This window comes from Tupaia chinensis, unplaced genomic scaffold (assembly GCF_000334495.1).
Source record: "Tupaia chinensis unplaced genomic scaffold, TupChi_1.0 Scaffold000360_1, whole genome shotgun sequence".
Taxonomy (NCBI): domain Eukaryota; kingdom Metazoa; phylum Chordata; class Mammalia; order Scandentia; family Tupaiidae; genus Tupaia; species Tupaia belangeri.
The window spans coordinates 139950-157143 of record NW_006159856.1 but is presented as its reverse complement, the minus strand read 5'-3'; the positions used below and the strand labels follow the sequence as shown (position 1 = coordinate 157143).

Genomic DNA, 17194 nt, shown 5'->3' with positions numbered 1-17194 from the left:
GTCCCGGCGGACCACCGGGCTGCCCCAGGCACTGCGGGAGGGCACTCGAGTCCAGAGTGTCGAGCAGATCCGGGAAGTGGCTTCCGGAGCCGCCAGGATCCGTGGGGAGACCTTGGGCATCATCGGACTAGGTGCGTTAGCCGGCCGCGGCTCAGCGCACATGGCCCAACCCAGCGCTGGTTGTCCCTGCCCTTCAGCGCGTGCTCGGGAGAAGAGGAGGCCTGGGGCTTAGGTTGTGGCTACGAGTCAGTCCCCGACCTGGGACAAAACTGGGGAGAAAGACACACAGGTCAGGAGCATGGGAACACCCGTGTGTGCCTTACACACATGGACGTCACACAGGCTCACTCACACACACCCTGTGGGCACACACGGGCATCACATGGGCATGCAGTCTCACACATGGGCATGCTTGTGGGCCCATATGCCAAACAGTCCTGCGTGTGCTCATCCCTCAGCTCCTGGAGCCTCTCGGTAGACACTGCCATCAGGTAAGGACCTAGGGCCACCTCCCACTCACTCACTTGTCACCAGCAGCCACCTGATGTTCTTGGGCCTGCCCTCAGGTGGTTCCTGGGGTATCCTCCCTCCCACGTCCACTCACTCACCCTCTCGCTCACTTGCTGTGCGGGGGGCCTGTCCTAGGCTGGCACCACCTGGCTCCCACGTGCAGCAGCGAGCAGGGCCCACAGAGCCGGGCCCCAGGATGAAGCTAATGAGCCGATGTGTATGTGTGTGGTGTGTGCACACAAGTGTGTGATCCTAGGAGTAGTGTGTCCTGAGGGAAATGAAGCTGGGAGAACGGGTGAGAGTGGGACCCCAATGAGGGCAAGGGGCAACAGGTACAGAGGGCGGGAGTGGGAAGGACTTGGAGGGTTCAGGCACAGGATGGAGTGGGGGACTGGGTCCCTTTTCTCAGAATACCATACCATCAGGGACCTCCACGGCCCCCTTGCTTGTTGATCATCTCTCCCACAATGCGGACTCCCCGAGAACTGCCTGCTCTGTCCACCAGGAATGGCCTCGGGTGGAAGGCGCAGTAATTCACTCACCTGTGGTGGTCCGCCCCGTCATGGCCTGCCTCCTGGATATTCTCCTGCTGCCCCACTGCCACCACCTCCACTCCCACCTCTGCCCACCTCCTGCCTGTCCCCACCCCACTGGCATCTGGGGAACTTGGGGGATGTTTGGGTTATCTTAGTGGCAAGGGTCTACCTGTATTTGTGTAAGAGCACAAGCCACAGACACGTATAGGACGCGGGTTGTCTCTCACGGGACGTGACTTTCGTTGTCCTGCAGGACATTCACGCACGGGCACCAGGGTTAGCCAGAGCCCTGAGAACGCCCTCCCCCACCACCCAACCAGTCTGAGGGCTGGGACGGCACCTCCCACCTCGGGTCCCAGCCCTGGGCCCTGGCCCACATGATTCGTTGAAGGACCAGAGGAAGGCAGATGGGGGAGGGGATGTGGTTGGCTGGATTGTCAGGGGTGGATGGCTAGGGCCTCAGTTTCCCTGTTCCTTGGGCCCTCACCTCTAGCAGGTCAACCCATTCTTCCCTTGATGGCCTCAGGATGCCCAGGGGTGTCTCTAGCCCCCAATTTCATTGTTAACATCCTTTCAGGAAGAGTAAGTCCATGGGGGCTGTAGGGATGTGTGGCCTTTCTGTGTCACTTGCCTGCAGGGTGCCCCTGCCCTGCACCCATGGGTCCAGCCACATCCTGTGGGATCTCCTTGTCTGGCTACTTTTCTTCTGACCCACAGGGTGTTCTTCTCTGCTTTGCTGTTTTGTGACCCCACTGCATCCAGGTCAGAGCTCCTTTGGAGTCCTGGGATAAAGAGCTCCTAGCCCTTGGGACCAGCAGTTAGCGTAATGGCTATGTCGCTGAACTCCCATGTAGTCGACCGCGGTTCCAGTCCCAGACCTGGTGGCTTAAACTCACGCCAGGCACATGTGCATGCGTGCCCAAGATCCCAAGAGGAGAATGGAGGAGAAGGGATTGCGGCGTGGCCATCCCCCCTGGGGAGTGATTTCTCACTTTCTGTCTCTGTCTCTCTGGCGAGTACACACGCCCTATAGCAAAAACTTTTCCAAAAAAAAAAGAAAAGAATAAAGAGCTCCTAGCCCCTTTGCCTTCTTGGGAGCTGAGCAGGGTGGATTCTGCCCTCCAGGGGCTCCTCTGATGCCCTGGTCACCACATCATGGATGGCCCTGACCTCCATCCCTTGCTGCCCATCTGGTACTCCTCAAGCAGAGTGCTTCTCTCTGAAGGCCCTGGGCACTGGGCACCAGCCCCTCGCACCCCTCCCAGGGACTCCCTCCTCCCTAGTTACCCGGTTGCTCTTGGTATGGACTGTGCATGATAAATCCCACAGTTGTCACACGGTGACTGTGTGCACTTGTAAGTAGCGAGCGATTCACGTGACTCGGGTCCGCACAGCTGCTTTGTTGGCTCTCGAACCCGCAGCTTATATCTCGTTCTTGCCTTTATTCTTTCCTTGCTCTCTCCCTCCTTCCCTCTTCTCCAAAATATACTATTTCACACGCATACTGGAGACTTTTTTCCCTTTAACAGCCACCTGGGTTGATACAGCCCAGTTCCCTTCCCTAAACAGTCACTCATGCCATTTCTAGTCAAAGCCCTGCGCTTGGCCCGTGGTCACCCGTGTTTCTGTTTCTAGACTGTAGGTTAGGCTTCTCAGTTCTGCTGAAACAGTCGTGACAGTAGGTAACCCGTATGTCCGGGCTCTTTTGGTCAGCATAATGCTTTTGGGTTCCATCCATATTTTTACCACGTTTAGTACTCCCTCGTAGATGACTAGGATTCCGCTGTATGAGTACTCTGCAGTCCATTATCCAGCCTATTTATTATGAGTAAAGCTGCTCTGAACATGTTTGTACAAGTTTTTGTGCACATGATACTCGTTTCTCCTGGATTTATACATAACCGAGAGTGGAATTTCTGAGTCACAGAGCAGGCTTTGTGGAAGACATTGCTAAGCAGCTCTTAGAACTGCTGTCTGGCTTTGCGCTGTCAGCAGTGTAGGAGGGTTCTAGCAGTTCCGTGTGCTTGCCAACACTTGGTGGTGTTGCCCTCCAGGATTTAGCCATTCCAGCAGGATTTAATGATACCTCATTTTTATTTTTAATTTGTGATTTCTGATAACAAGGAAGGTTAGGCACCTTTCCCTGCATGTCTTGGGCATTCCGAGCTTCTCTGTTGCGAAGCCAAGTACCCTTCAAGATTTTTTCTGCATTTTACTTGGTCTACTTATTTTTCTAGTGCTGGTTTGTGTGAGCTTCTTATATAATCTGCATCAGATTCTTGTCAGATGTTTGTGTTCCGTGGATGTTTTTTCATAGTCTATGGCATGCCTTTTCACTTTCTTAACACCTTTCTGATGAGAAGTTTTTATTTTTTTTAAAGAATTATTTCATTTCATTTCTTTTTCTTTATTTTAATTTGACCAGAGAGAGGGAAATTGAAAGCAAGCCACCAGGTCCAGGACTTGAACCACATTCAGCCATGTGGGAGTCCAGCATTCCCAGCGACCACGCCACCTGCTGGCCCCAATGAGAGTTTTTTTTATTTTGATTAAGTACCATTTATCACCCATTTCTGGCAGGCTAATCCCTTTGTGTCTCTGTCTATTCCAAAGTCTTGAAGATATTGTTTTCTTTGAGACGTTTTTTAGTTTGGGCTTTTACGTGGAAGTCTGGGGCCCATCTGGAAGTTTGCTCACGGTGTAAGACTGGGGTCAGGGCTCACTCTTTTCCATCAGATAGTGAGCTCCTCCAGCACATGTGTGGAAGAGCTCTCCTTCCTGCGGAATTGCCGGGGCGGCACCTGGCACATGCGTAGAAAACAGCCGACCACATACCGGAAGGGCCCGTCTTGGGCTCTTCCACTCCAGTGACCTAGTTGTGTCTCCTTCCACCAGCTCCCCGCTGTCTGAGCTGTCCTAACCCTCGAACCTGGTAGGGTACATCTTTAACTTTGTTCTTCAAGGTTATACTGGCCATTTTAGGTCCGATCGTTTCCATTTCAGAGTCAGTTTATTAGTTTACGTGTTTTTGAGTCTATACGTCAGTTTAGAATGCTGACCTTTTAACAGTGTTGAGTCGCTAACACACGAACGAGACATCTCTCTGACTTCCTATTTTAATTTCTCTTATCAGTGTTTTATAATTATTTGTGTAAGTTTTCAGAGTTCATTAAACTTACTGTTAGGTATTTGGTATTTTTAATGCTATTGTAAATGATATATTGTAATTTTGTCTTACAATGATTGGTTATTGGTGTTTAGAAATATACTCATATACCGCAACCATACTAAATTCTGATTTGTTAGTTCTCTTGAATTTTCTACAAACATTGTGTTGTCCGCCAAACAGATTTACTCTTTACTTTCTGATCTCTATGCCATCTCTTTCTTTCTTTCTTTTTTTTTTTTTTGAGAGGTTTTTGCTATAGGGGGCGTGCACTCACCAGACAGACAGAGAGAGACAGAGAGACAGAAAGCGAGAAATCACCCCCCAGGGGGGATGGCCACGCCGCAATCCCTTCTCCATTCTCCTCTTGGGATCTCGGGCGCACGCACACATGCCCAGAGTGAGTTTAAGCCACCAGTTCTGGGACTCGAACCACGGTCGACTACGTGGGAGTCCAGCAACATAGCCATTATGCTAACTGCTGGTCCCTCTATGCCATTTATTTATTTTTGCTTTTTTGGGTGATCACAAGTACAGTGCTGAATAGCACATTGAACATGGGCATTAATTATTGTCTTGTTCCTGACCTGGGAGAAAAAGGTTTTGCTATTTCACCATTAAATATGATGTTTGCTGTTGGTCTTTTTGTTTGTAACCTGATGTCAACATAGCCTGCCAAGCTTTCTTTCTTTTTTAAGTTTCTTTATTTACTTCCTTTACAAGAAACAGAGAGACAGACAAGTTTCCATGACAGGGTCTCACTCAGTGTGCTCTCTTTTCCCTCCCTCATCCTTCCAGCCAGCTGGGACCAGGGACAAGCACGCACGCATCTGCTGTGTATAGGTCACCCTGGGAACAGAACCTCGGTCTTCTGTGTGGCTCTCCAGCCTTACAGAGTCTTGTGCTACCGTTGTGCCACCACAGACGACCAGCTTTCTTTCACTAGTGTGTTCCTTCAGCCAGTCTCTGTCCTTATATTTAAAATGTGTCTTTTATTAATAGCATATAGTTGGGTCTTTCCTTGTCCAGTCTGACAAGCTCTGCCTTTTCATTATTTAGTTCATTTATCTATCTATCTATCTATTTAATTTTTTTGTCATAGAGCATGTGCACTTGCCAGAAAAACAGAGAGAGACAGAGGGAAAGAAGCCACAATCCCTTCTCCATTTTTTTCCTGGGATTCTGGGCAAGCACATGTGCACCCAGCGTGAGTTTCAAGCTACCAGGTCCAGGACTTGAACTGCAGTAGGCCATGTTGGGGTGCAGTGCTGTAACGACCACACCACCCGCTGGCCCCAGTTCATTTATTATTAATGTAATTACCAATATATTTGGATTTAAGTCTGTCATCTTGCTATTTGTTTTCTATTTGTTCTGTTCTTTTTTTGCTTATGTCTGTTCCCCCGTCTTCTTTGAATCACATTTAGAAAAAAGTTACTCCATTTTTTAAAAAATTTCATTTATTCATTCACTTATTTATTTATTTATTTTTAATTTGACCAGCAAGAAACACACACACACACACACACACACACACACCACACCAACAGAGAAGGGAGGGTAAAGCAAGCTACCAGGCCCAGGACTCAAACCATGGTCGGCCATGTGGGAGTGTCCAGTGCCATAACTACCATGCCACATGCTGGTCCCAAAAGTTACTCCATTTTATGTTCTCGTATTGCTTTTTTTATTTTAAAGTTTTTATTTTAAAACAGTTTTTTTGTTTGTGTTTTGGTTGTAGGACATGTGCGCTCATCAGAGGGACAGAGAAACAGAGACAGAAAGCAAGAAATCAACCCCTGGGCGGGAGGATGGCCACTGTCCCTTCTCCTTCACTCTCCTCTTGGGATTGTGAGCATGCATGCACATGTGCCCAGCGTGAGTTTTAAGTCTCCAGGTCTGGTACTTGAACTGCAGTAGACTATGTGGGAGTCCAGCAATGTAACCATTACGCCATCTGCTGGTCCTAAAGTTTTATTTATCTTTTTTTTTATAGGGCGTGTGCGTTCACCAGACAGAGAGACAGAGAGACAAAGCAAGAAATCACCCCTCAAGGGTGATGGCCACACCGTAATCCCTTCTCCTCCATTCTCCTCTCGGGATCTTGGGCATGCACACACACGTGCCTGGCATGAGTTTTAAGCCACCAGGTCCAGGACTTGAACTGCGGTCGACTACATGGGAGTCCAGCAACATAGCCATTACGTTAACTGCTAGTCCCCTAAAGTTTTATTTATCTTTTAAATTCTTTTTTTTATATATTCATAATAGAGCCTGTGGATATACTAGAGAGAGAGAAAGAGAGAGGCACCCCCAACAGGGTCTGGTCACATGACAGCTCCCTTCCTCCAGTTCTCTAGCCAGTGGGATCTTGGACACAGGTGCATGGGCCTGTTGTGTTTCAAGCTGACCAGGCTGGGAGTTCAAATCACCCTGTGGGATCTGGCTTCTCTCGAGCAGCATATTACCACTCTACCATGGAGTCAACCCTGTATTGCTTTTTAATCCATACTGCATAGCATGCTTTAGAGATTATGAGATCCATTCTTAACTTACCATAGTCTATCTTTCATTATTCTATACCATAGAATAATGAAAGAACCTTAAAACAGTGATTCCTTTTACTCCCTTTTACTATTTGTGCTAGTAACGCCATATTTTCTACTTCCATAGTTGCTAAAACCTACTTAATAAACTAAGTCAGTAGTGTGTGGTGTATGTGTGGATGGGGGTTTTTGTTGACTGGGTCTCACTCTGTCACAGCCCTGCCTCAGCTCTCAAGAAGCCAGGGTTATAAGTACATGCCTCTGTATCTAGCCTTTTTTACAGTGGGCCAGGACTCAAACCTTGATCCCCCATGTGGCTTCATCCTGTCAAGCAGCAGTTTCCAGTGTATGCTACCACAGCTGGGCCTAGTGAGGGACATTTCTTAGTGAATAAAGAAAAATACTCACATTTACCGTTTCTGATCCTCCTCATTGCTTTCTCCACATCCACCTGATACCATTTCCCTGGAGCCTGGAGGATCTCTTTTAGAAATGTTGCATGTGGACCAGTCCATAGCATGATGGTTAAGATGGCTGGATCCCACGTGGCTGACTGCATGATTCGAGTCCTGGACCCTGCGGCTTGAAAAACATGCTGGGTGTGTGTGTGCATGTGTGCTCAAACTCACGAAGGGAGGGAGAAATGGAGGAGAAGGGACTGTGATGTGACCATTCCCCATGGTGGGGTACTTTTTCATCTTCCCTGTCCCTCCTCTCTCTCTCTGGTGAGTTACATGCATTCTCTGGCAAATGTTGGAGAAAGGAAAAAAAATAAAAGAGGACGAGCAGATGGCATGGTGGTCACGTTGCTGGACTCCCACATGGCAGAACATGGTTTTATTCTCAGCCCATTGGCTTGAAAATCACACAGGGCATGTGTACATGCGTGCCCAAGATCCTAGGAGAAGAATGGATTGCAGCGTGGCTCTACCCCTGGGGGATGATTTCTCACTTACCCTCTCACTGTGTCTGTCTCCCCCGGCAAGTGCACGTGCCCTAAGGCAAAAACCTCTAAAAAGAACGAAAGTAAACGTGACTTGGTAGTGACAGATTCAACCTTCATTTTTAAAGGATATTCCTTTTTTGTGTAGAATTCTAGGTGCACTTTATCTTTCAGCACGTTTACAAACGGGACTCCATCATTTACTGTCTTCCATTGTGTCTTAGTGCAAGTGGTCATTATACCTGTTATTTTCATTCTGAAGGTGCTGTATCTGTTTTCGAGATGATTTCTATCGATAGATTTCTGTCTATTTGATTCTGTATGTTTGACTTATTTCTGTATGTATGACAGTCCTGTTTTCTCAGTATTTACCACTTAGAATTTTCTGAGCTTCTTGAACGGTGGGTATCCTTCATCAGTTTTGAAAATTTCTTAGCTGCTAACTTTTCACATAATTTCTTTCCCATTTTGCTTCTCCTTCTGGGATTCCATTTACAGATATTTTAGACCATCTATTATTCTCTGACACTCTATTCAATTTTATTCTTTCTTTCTTTTTTAAGGGTTTTGGCATAGGGTGCATGCGCTTTCTGGAGAGACAGAGGCAGTAAGAGGGAAAGTGAGAACTCACCTTCCAGGGGAGCACGGCCATGCTGAAGTCCCTTCTCCACTCTCCTCGGATTTGGGGCGCGCATGCACGCACAGCATCGTGAGAAAGTCATTGGGTCTAGGACTCAATCTGCTGTCGACCATGTCGGAGTCCAGTGCCTTACCACCACGCCACCTGCTCACCCCTCGTTTTTGACCTTTAAAAAAATTGGTTTAACTCTTTTCTTTCTTTCTTTCTCTGCTTTATTTTGTATAATTTCTACTGACCTTGAGCTCTTATTTTCCAGTTCATTGATCCTTATTTGTTCTTAAGCTAGTGGACCCATCCAATAAATTCTTTTTTAAGAGTTTTTTGCCTTAGGGTGCATGCACTTACCAGAGAAAGACAGAGACAGTGAGAGGGAAAGTGAGAAATTACCCTCTTGGAGGAAGGCCATACCACTGTCCCTTCTCCTCCATTCTCCTCCCAGGATCTTGGGCATGCAGACACATGAACCTGGCGTGATTTTTAAGCCACCGGTTCTGGGATTTGAACCTCAGTTGGCCATGAGGGAATCCAGCAACATAACCATTACACCATCTGTTGGCCCCCACCCAGTTAATTCTTTTTTTAGTTTTTAAGAGAGATTTTTGCTATAGGGTGCCTGTGCTTGCCAAAAAGACAGACAGATAGAAAGTGAGAAATTCCCCCCTCCCTGGGGGGATGGCCTCTGCAATCCCTTCTCCTCCACTCTCCTTTTGGGATCGTGGGCACACATGCACAGAGTGAGTTTTAAGCCACTGGGTCCGGGACTTGAACTGTGTTTGACTGTGTTGTCCAGCACCATACCATTATGCCATCTGCTGGTCCCCCAATGAGTATTTCAGTAAGAGTTTTTAGTTATAGAATTTTTTTTTATAGAGTTACCATTTCTCTGCTGGAATTCTTGTACCTATTATATGAATATTTGCCCATAATTTCTATAACATACTTATGATGGTTATTTTAATAGTTCTTACTGGGGCCAACAGGTGGCGTGGTGGTTAAGGTGCTGGACTCCCACATGGTTATCCACAGTTCAAATCCCAGACCTGGTGGTTTTCTTTCTCACTTTCCCTCTCTCTCTGTCTCCCTCTGGTCAAATTAAAAAATAATAATAAATAAAATTAAATAAAAAGAGCTCTTTCTATGCTTATATAAAAAAATTCTTCTCAACTAATTCTACTCTTTGGGTCCAACTAATTCTTATCTGTGGGTCTGCTTCTGCTTTTTTGTTTGTTTTTGTGTTCTGTTTTCATTAAAAGTTGCATTTCCTTCCTTTTTGTGGGTCATAATTATGTCCTACTGTATGCCGTGTATTCTATAGGATAAAATAGTAGAAACTAAAGTAAATAATCTTACACTCAAAACGGTCACTTCTGTCCTCTGTCGGGCACCTGACTGAGGTGTTGAGCTGGGCTGGTGCTGGCCTGTAGCTTTAGTTAGTCCTTCACTGGTGATTGCATTTGACATCAAGGCTTCCCATTTAAGCATCATGAGGTAACAGGATCTCTAGGATGACTATGCTGTAGGAGGTATCTCTCCATGTCTCTGTCTCTCCCCTGCTCCCCTCCTTTTCTGTCTAGGCCCCAGCTCCCCTTGAAGTCCCCAACACTGGGGCGTTCCAGTGCTGGGGGAGCTTCTCTGGGATTCAGGTCATTGCTCAGAGTTGTTGAAAGAGCAGCTGGTCCCGCCTTGCTCTTGCCAGATCCTTCCACCCGGCACTTGCTTGTCAAAAGTCAAGACTCTCTTCCTTCTCATCCCTTACTAGAATTTAGTCAGACCATCCTCAGCTCTCCTGACGGGTCTCCCAGCTGCTCCCTCAGAGCCCATTCCTCAGAGCGCTCCTAGAAGGGCCCTCCAGCATGCGCAGCGTCCTGCCCTCCCTGCTTGCTCCATCTGCTGCGCTGGCGCTGGCAGCCTGGTCTCTCGGGCACCTGGCTCCTGCGGCCTGGGGCTTTTGCTCTGGCTGATACTTCTATCCGGCTTCCTTCCATCGCTCTCCGTCTCTGACAGACCTCTCAGGGCAGCCTGCCTACCCGTCCTCCACACTCCCCTAGCTGTGCCCCGTTTCCTTCCACAGCAGTTACACCTTCTACAACTCGTGTTCGCCACTGTCCCCCGGCAGTGATCTGTGACATCCCACGTCCCCCTCGGCTGTGTCTGCACTTCTGAAGCTGAGCCGGCCTCAGCTGGTGCACGGTGAACATGTGCATGTGCCAGGCCTGTCCCCAGGCTGGGGATGGACCCAGACCCCAACCACAGCCACCCACTTTGCAGCTCCTGTGCCTGGGCCCATGCCCGCAGCGAGCTTTCTCCACTGCTCAGTTCCAGTGGGATATGAATCCCATGGGAGCATCGTCTGGACCAGAGGGTCCCTGTCCTGTGCTGTTTGCCATTCCCCCCTGTGATGGTGAGATCAGAGGAGGGGCTGAAGTGAGCAACACCATGGCCCTGGTGCTGAGGGTGTATGCAGGCCATGTGGACACTCCCTGGCCAGTTCACACAGTGCCCTGTGGACAAGCTGCAGGGTGGGGGAGAAGGTGGTGTGGGCTAAGGCCAAGGGGCTCCTGTCTCCCCTTCCTGTGGCATGTCCCCCACCCTGGCAGATGGTGCCTCAGGGCAGTGTGTGTGCGTGACCACGGCCACAAGGATCTGATGTCTCCCTTTGGTGGACTGAGGCATAGAGGAGGCCACTCAGACCCTGCTACTCTGTCCCTGGCTGGTTCGAACAATGGGGACACGTGTCTCACACCGTGTTTCAACCCCACCAGGTCGTGTGGGGCAAGCGGTAGCACTTCGGGCCAAGGCATTTGGCTTCAATGTTCTCTTCTACGACCCATACCTGTCTGATGGCATCGAGCGGGCCCTGGGGCTGCAGCGCGTGAGCACCCTTCAGGACCTGCTCTTCCACAGTGACTGCGTGACACTGCACTGCGGCCTCAACGAGCACAACCACCACCTCATCAACGACTTCACCGTCAAGCAGGTGGGCACGGCCGGGCCTCTCCATCACCCACTCCTTTGGGTGGACCTGCCCGCCACAGAGCCTCACGGGGCCTTGGGGAGAACCTGGGACTTGGCCCAGATGGTGGGCTGCCTGGTTCCCTTCTGCTGTGGCCACTGAGAGGCACAGAGGAGTGGGGAAGGGGCAGACCCCTTCCAGCACCTCACTTCCCTCAGCTGAGGTGGCCCAGGTGGGACAGTGGGGCCCTCCTAGAACCCAGCTGCCTCTGGGGGCGGGATCTGCTGGCCCTGCCATGGGAAGCTGGCTCCCTCAGCTGAGGTGGCCCAGGTGTGACAGTGGGGCCCTCCTAGTACCCAGCTGCCTCTGGGGCCGGGATCTGCTGGCCCTGCCATGGGAAGCTGGTTGTGTCCAGATGCCCTTCCCGTTTTCTGAGTTCTGAGTTTTACCTGACACTCCAAATGTCAAAGGCAGAACCACGTGCTTTTAAATGCCAAATCCCCCACTGGTCCTTGTCCTCCTCTCAAGTGGGCACAGACGCAGCAGCCTGGGGGTGCAGGCTCAGCCGCCACACCTGCCCGTGCTGCCGTTGAGTGCTGTCTCCGGGTGCTGGAAAGATGTACATCCACAAGTTCCCTGTCTCCGTGCAGCTTACTCGGAGGCCGTGATGTGAACCGTGGGCTCTCTTGGGCTTGCTGGAGTTGTGGCAGGACTAGAGCCACCTCCTGCTGGCACCAGGCCTTCCAGATGGTTGTGCATGCACCTGTTCATGCATATTTGTGTGTGTGGGGGTGCATGTTCCTACGTTTACACACATGTGTATGTGTGTGCGTATATGGTGGGAGCAGCCCACCCATTCTGTCTTCCCAGAGCCCACAGCCACCACTCCCTTGTCCACAGAGTTGGTAGGTTAGAGCCTCTTAGCAAACAGGGTGTGGCACATGGACACTGTTTAGAACCCTGCTGTCCCCGAGAGCTGTGGCCGTGAGGCCACCGTGGGCAGGAATTGACCAAGGAGAAGCTGCTCAGACCCAAGCAGGTGGTGCCCAGGCACCACAGTGGGTGAGCTGACTTGGGGTGTGTCTTAGTCCATTACTGTGTGGCTAATGGTTCCAGAGGCAGCCGAGACTGGGTGGCTTACAAAGAACAGGAAGTTTTGGCTCACCATTCTGGTGACCGGGAAGTCCAAGATCAGGGCCTTGGCTTCTAACCCACCTCATAGCATGGCTGAGAGGAGCAGGCAGGTCAGCAGCTGTGTGCAGAGAGAGGGGCTTTTCCACTTCCCTGGGTGCCCCTCCCGTGCCCCAGCGGCCTGGATGGTGCTTGCCCATATCAAAGGCCCCTCTTCCTCTCTCAGCCTGATGTACCGGTCTTGTCTGGCAGGGTGCCCACCCACACCGAAGTGGGTCTTCCCCTTAAAGGTCTCACCACCTCCCAGTGCCATTACATTAGGGACCAAATTATAGCACATGAACCCTTGGGGACAAACCATTGTGCAAACCATAGCAGAAAGAAATGGGGGTCACAAGGTACCCCTCGCCACAGAGCAGGCGTATGCCAGCACCTCCAAGGGCCTTCTGCACAAATGAAGAATGAAGAACTGCACCCATCCTGGGAGGAGCAGGTTCCCCTGCAGCCCAGCTCCAGAAATGGCATGCGTCTGGCTGGGGCACCATGTGGACCACACCTCAGAGCGGGTAAACCGAGACTGTTCGCCATGGCATTTGCAGTGTGTCGTGAGGTCTGAGCTCCCAGCTAGTAGTGTGTACTCTGTTGGAGGGAGATGGGGGCTGGAAAGGCCTGGAAAGGGGGGGCACAGATGTGTGTGGGGTCAGGATCCTGGTTGCAGTTGCAGTTGGCCAAGTACTCCATGCCCTGGACCTTTTTCAGGCACATGTGCAGAATGGAGCCCCGCATCCCAGCCCATACAGTGCTCAACAGCAGGAAGCTGAGCCACAGGCTGCTCCCTCTCCTGAAGCCAATGGTCCTATAGGAGGGACATGGGCCACATGGGCCCCGTAGGCCTGAGCCCTAACCAGCCTGTGAAAGGAGGGTGTCCCACCCTGGGACCTTCATTCATTTGGCTGTGAGCTGGGAAGGTGGGGGTCAGTGCAGGGAGCCTCCTTCAGGCAGGGCCATAGCGCGTCTGCTCTGTGCTCATGGCTGCCTGCCATCGCCCACCCTGCCCCGTGGGCTCTGAGTTCCTTGGTTCACGTGGAGGTGTCTGTGTTAACTGTCTTCATGTTGTTTGTCTCCTCAGATGAGACAAGGGGCCTTCCTGGTGAACACAGCTCGAGGTGGCCTCGTGGACGAGAAGGCACTCGCCCAGGCCCTGAAGGAGGGGCGGATCCGTGGTGCAGCCCTCGATGTGCACGAGTCAGAGCCCTTCAGGTGCCTTAGGGGTTCCCGGAGCCTGTCCCTTGCGCTTCTTGGCTGCCAGTAGCCCCTGCACAAGCCATGCCCACTCGCCCTACCCTGACCTGAACGATGCTCCTCCGTGCTAGGCTCTTGCTGGGGCTTAGGCATCCCGCTGGGCAGTGTTGCCTACCGTGTGGGGGAAGGCAGGAACCCCTGGGCCATGGCACTGTGAGGGTGGGCCCAGCTAGTCCTATTCCTTACCCTTCCTGGGCCAAGGATCCCAACCCATAAGGAGAGCAGGACTCCAAGGCCCATGAGCGGTCTCCACAGTCCTGGCCTTAGGCCGTGAGGGTCAAGGGCATAGCCCTGCTGGCTGCCATCCAGTCTGGGCCTGCTGCAGGCTGATCTTCCAGGGGCCAGCCAAAGCTATGACTGTGGCGTACCCAAGGTGGTCACCTCTGCACAGCCACTTCCAGAGTCCCCAGCTGCATCTTAGGGACGACAGACCAGGGTTGGACTGGATCCTCAGTCCCTCCAGGAGACCGTGGTGCAGGGGTCGGGGGCATGTCGGGGAGCCCACAGCTCCTGAGGCCACAGACCAGTGGAGAGGGATGGACCAGCATCCTTGCCCTGCGCCCCCACCAGGATTCCCTCCCTGCGGGACTTGGAGATCCCTCACAGGCTCTTCCCACCTCCTCTACTGTCAGGACCCTTGGATGCTTTGGCCGTCCTGGGCTCTGCCCTCGCACTCAGCCTGTCGGGCTGGTGGCATCTGTGGGACCCGGCTGGGGGCCTGAGCAGGGAAGTCGTCACCCTCGGATCCTAGTGCCCAGCCGCCTCCTGCCCTCACCTCGGCTGTGGTGCTTGGATCACTCTGACCATGTTTTGTGCTGTCCCCAGCTTTAGTCAGGGACCCCTGAAGGATGCGCCCAACCTCATCTGCACCCCTCATGCTGCATGGTACAGCGAGCAGGCATCCATCGAGATGCGTGAGGAGGCAGCCCGGGAGATCCGGAGAGGGATCACAGGTGGGTGCTGGCTGGGCGGTCCATCCAGGCGGGCAGGCGGCCTCCCACCGGCCACAGGAGTCTCTTGGCGGATCTTCTGGAGGCGAGCATCTGCCAGGCATGGCAGGAGATGCCTCGCTTTTTCTCTCAGTCGGCAAGTCCATTTCATGCCAGCATGGGGGACAAGATCCTCTCACCGCCCCACCAGGGGCCTTGGGGAAAGCCAGGTTTGAGCCCAGGCGTCGTCTCCTGTGTGCAAAGCTCAGGGGCCAAGCCCTGTCAGCTGCTCTCTGAAATCCCTGGGCTTAGCAGATGGGACCCTCAGACACGTGGTCTGGGCGGGAGAAGTCCCCAGGCTGTAAGGGTGACTGTCCAACTATACTGCTGTGTCTGGGGGAGCAAGCCTCGGGGCTGAGAGGGGGGAGGCACAGCTGAGGAGGCCGTGCAGTCCGAGGACCTCTCTGGGGCCCACTTAGAGCAGCAGAGTTTAACCTGTGCTGTTCTGCACTGCCTCTCCCAGGGCGGATCCCAGACAGCCTGAAAAACTGTGTCAACAAGGACCACCTGACAGCTGCCACCCACTGGGCCAGCATGGACCCAGCCGTCGTGCACCCTGAGCTCAATGGGGCTGCCTACAGGTGAGCAGGCGGGTGGAGAGTTGGGGTGGTAGGGATGGACATGGTGGACAGCCTCTGTGGTGATTGGGGCTTCAGCCTGGACCTGGGCACAACCCTGAAAGTCGGATGACCTGAGAGTCCCCAAGTCAGCAAGGGATGCAGCCAACCCCGGTGGGGCTCTCGGACCTCAGATGTGTCCACTCTCCGGGCCACAGGAACGTGGGCTGGGAATGGTGTAGTCCTCTTACCTTCTCAGTTCATGGAAACCAGGGCCTCTTGAAGACCAGGTCTGGGTGGCCCCAGGGCCTGATGGACGCAAGGCCACTGGGCAGAGGCCACCACTGTGAGTAGAGGGCTGGCAAAGATTTGGGGGCAGGAGATGAGGACTGCAGGATTAAGTCACTAGAGGTGTCAGAGATGCCTCGCCCAGTACCCTCCTCCGTCCCCACCCCTGCACTGAGGAGTCACATAGGCAGGGGTGTCTGTGCCAGGATAGGGTCCTCCCAACTGCTGGCCTTTCTTGGGCTGCAGCCATAGTAGGGCCTGGGGAGAGGCAGGTGGACTGGCCTAGGACCCCGCCCTGCAAGTGGGCCTTACATGCTGACCCTCTCTCCCAGCAGGTACCCCCCAGGCGTGGTAGGCGTGGCCCCCACTGGCATCCCGGCCGCTGTTGAAGGCATCGTCCCCAGTGCTATGCCCCTGTCCCATGGCCTCCCCCCTGTGGCCCACCCACCCCACGCCCCTTCTCCTGGCCAAACTGTCAAGCCCGAGGCGGATAGAGACCACGCAAGTGACCAGTTGTAGCCCGGGAGGAGCTCTCAGCCTCAGCGCCTCGGTGGAGGGCGCCGCACACCGTCGGACCGGAGTGTGTGGAGGTGGTGCCTCCGTGGTGGCCGCGGGCTCCAGAGACTGGTCCAGGCTGTGCGGGGCGGGGCGAGAGGCAGTGCTGGGCCCTTCCTCCGTGTCGATTGTAGTTGTCCCGTCCCGTGGGCTGGCTCACTGTCCTGTGTCCTTTGCGTTCCTTGTTAAGCAAAAGAAGTTAGTAGTTAATTCTATCATGAATGTTCTCGTCTGTGTACAGTTTTAGAACATTACAAAGGATTTGTTTGCTTAGCTGTCAACAAAAGGAAACTCGAGGGAGCACTCGGCAAGTCAATTTGAGGTTGTTTCTCCCTTCACGTGTTGGAACGTGCCCCGGAGTGAGGCAGTTGGCAACTTCTCAGGACAATGAACCCTCCCGTCTTTCTTTTTCTGCCACACAGTGCATTGTTTTTTCTACCTGCTTGTCTTATTTTTAGAATAATTTAGAAAAACAAAACAAAGGCTGTTTTTCCTAATTTTTGGCATGAACCCCCCCTTATTCCAAATGAAGACGGCATCGCGAAGCAGCTCAGAGGAGGGTTTGTGTAATGCACAGCGTGCCCGCGGCCCGTCAACGTCTGTCCTGGGGGTGTGGAGGGACGGCAGTGTCCCCGCCTGCGCCGGTGCCGTCCTGCTGATGTGGTAGGCTAGCAATATTTTGGTTAAAATCATGTTTGTGACTGTAACCATTTGTATGAATTATTTTAAAGAAATAAAAATCCCAGAAAGAGTGGTGTGCCCAGCATCTGTTTCAGTGGCTTCATCTCATAGGAGTGTGACAGGTCTCAGTTCTGGCTAGAGCGGCCTCCCGAACCTGACTCGTCCTCTTGGAAGTGGGCAGCCCAGGGAGACCCAGGGGAGGGTCTGTGGTGATGGGGCTGGTGGTCCTTGGGTCAGGGCCACCCTTCTGCCTTCTGCATCTGTGGGAGACGGAGGGCCCTGCTTGGAGTGGGGCTACCCAAAGAGCTGCTGCAGGAGGGAAGCTGTGCCTGCGTGGGCCATACGGTCTTGAGTACCATCCTGTGCCTGGATGATGGCTTAGCTGGCAGGTCCCCTG

General features: G+C 52.5%; 1 protein-coding gene across 2 annotated transcripts in view; it reads left to right on the top strand.

Annotated features, from left to right (window-relative positions):
- CTBP1 (C-terminal binding protein 1) overlaps positions 1 to 16867 on the top strand; it is a 31134-nt gene extending 14267 nt beyond the window's left edge. Inside the window, exons 5-10 of one of the 2 annotated variants that reach the window (XM_027773580.1) lie at positions 29 to 131; positions 11104 to 11318; positions 13555 to 13685; positions 14553 to 14680; positions 15180 to 15297; positions 15897 to 16867. In XM_027773580.1, the coding sequence (XP_027629381.1) occupies positions 29 to 131; positions 11104 to 11318; positions 13555 to 13685; positions 14553 to 14680; positions 15180 to 15297; positions 15897 to 16080 (879 nt within the window). In that variant the 3' untranslated portion in view covers positions 16081 to 16867. Of the gene's footprint in view, positions 1 to 28; positions 132 to 11103; positions 11319 to 13554; positions 13686 to 14552; positions 14681 to 15179; positions 15298 to 15893 lie in introns of both variants that reach the window. The other variant, XM_027773579.1, reaches the window with a different exon arrangement.
- The last annotated feature ends 327 nt before the right edge of the window (positions 16868 to 17194 follow it).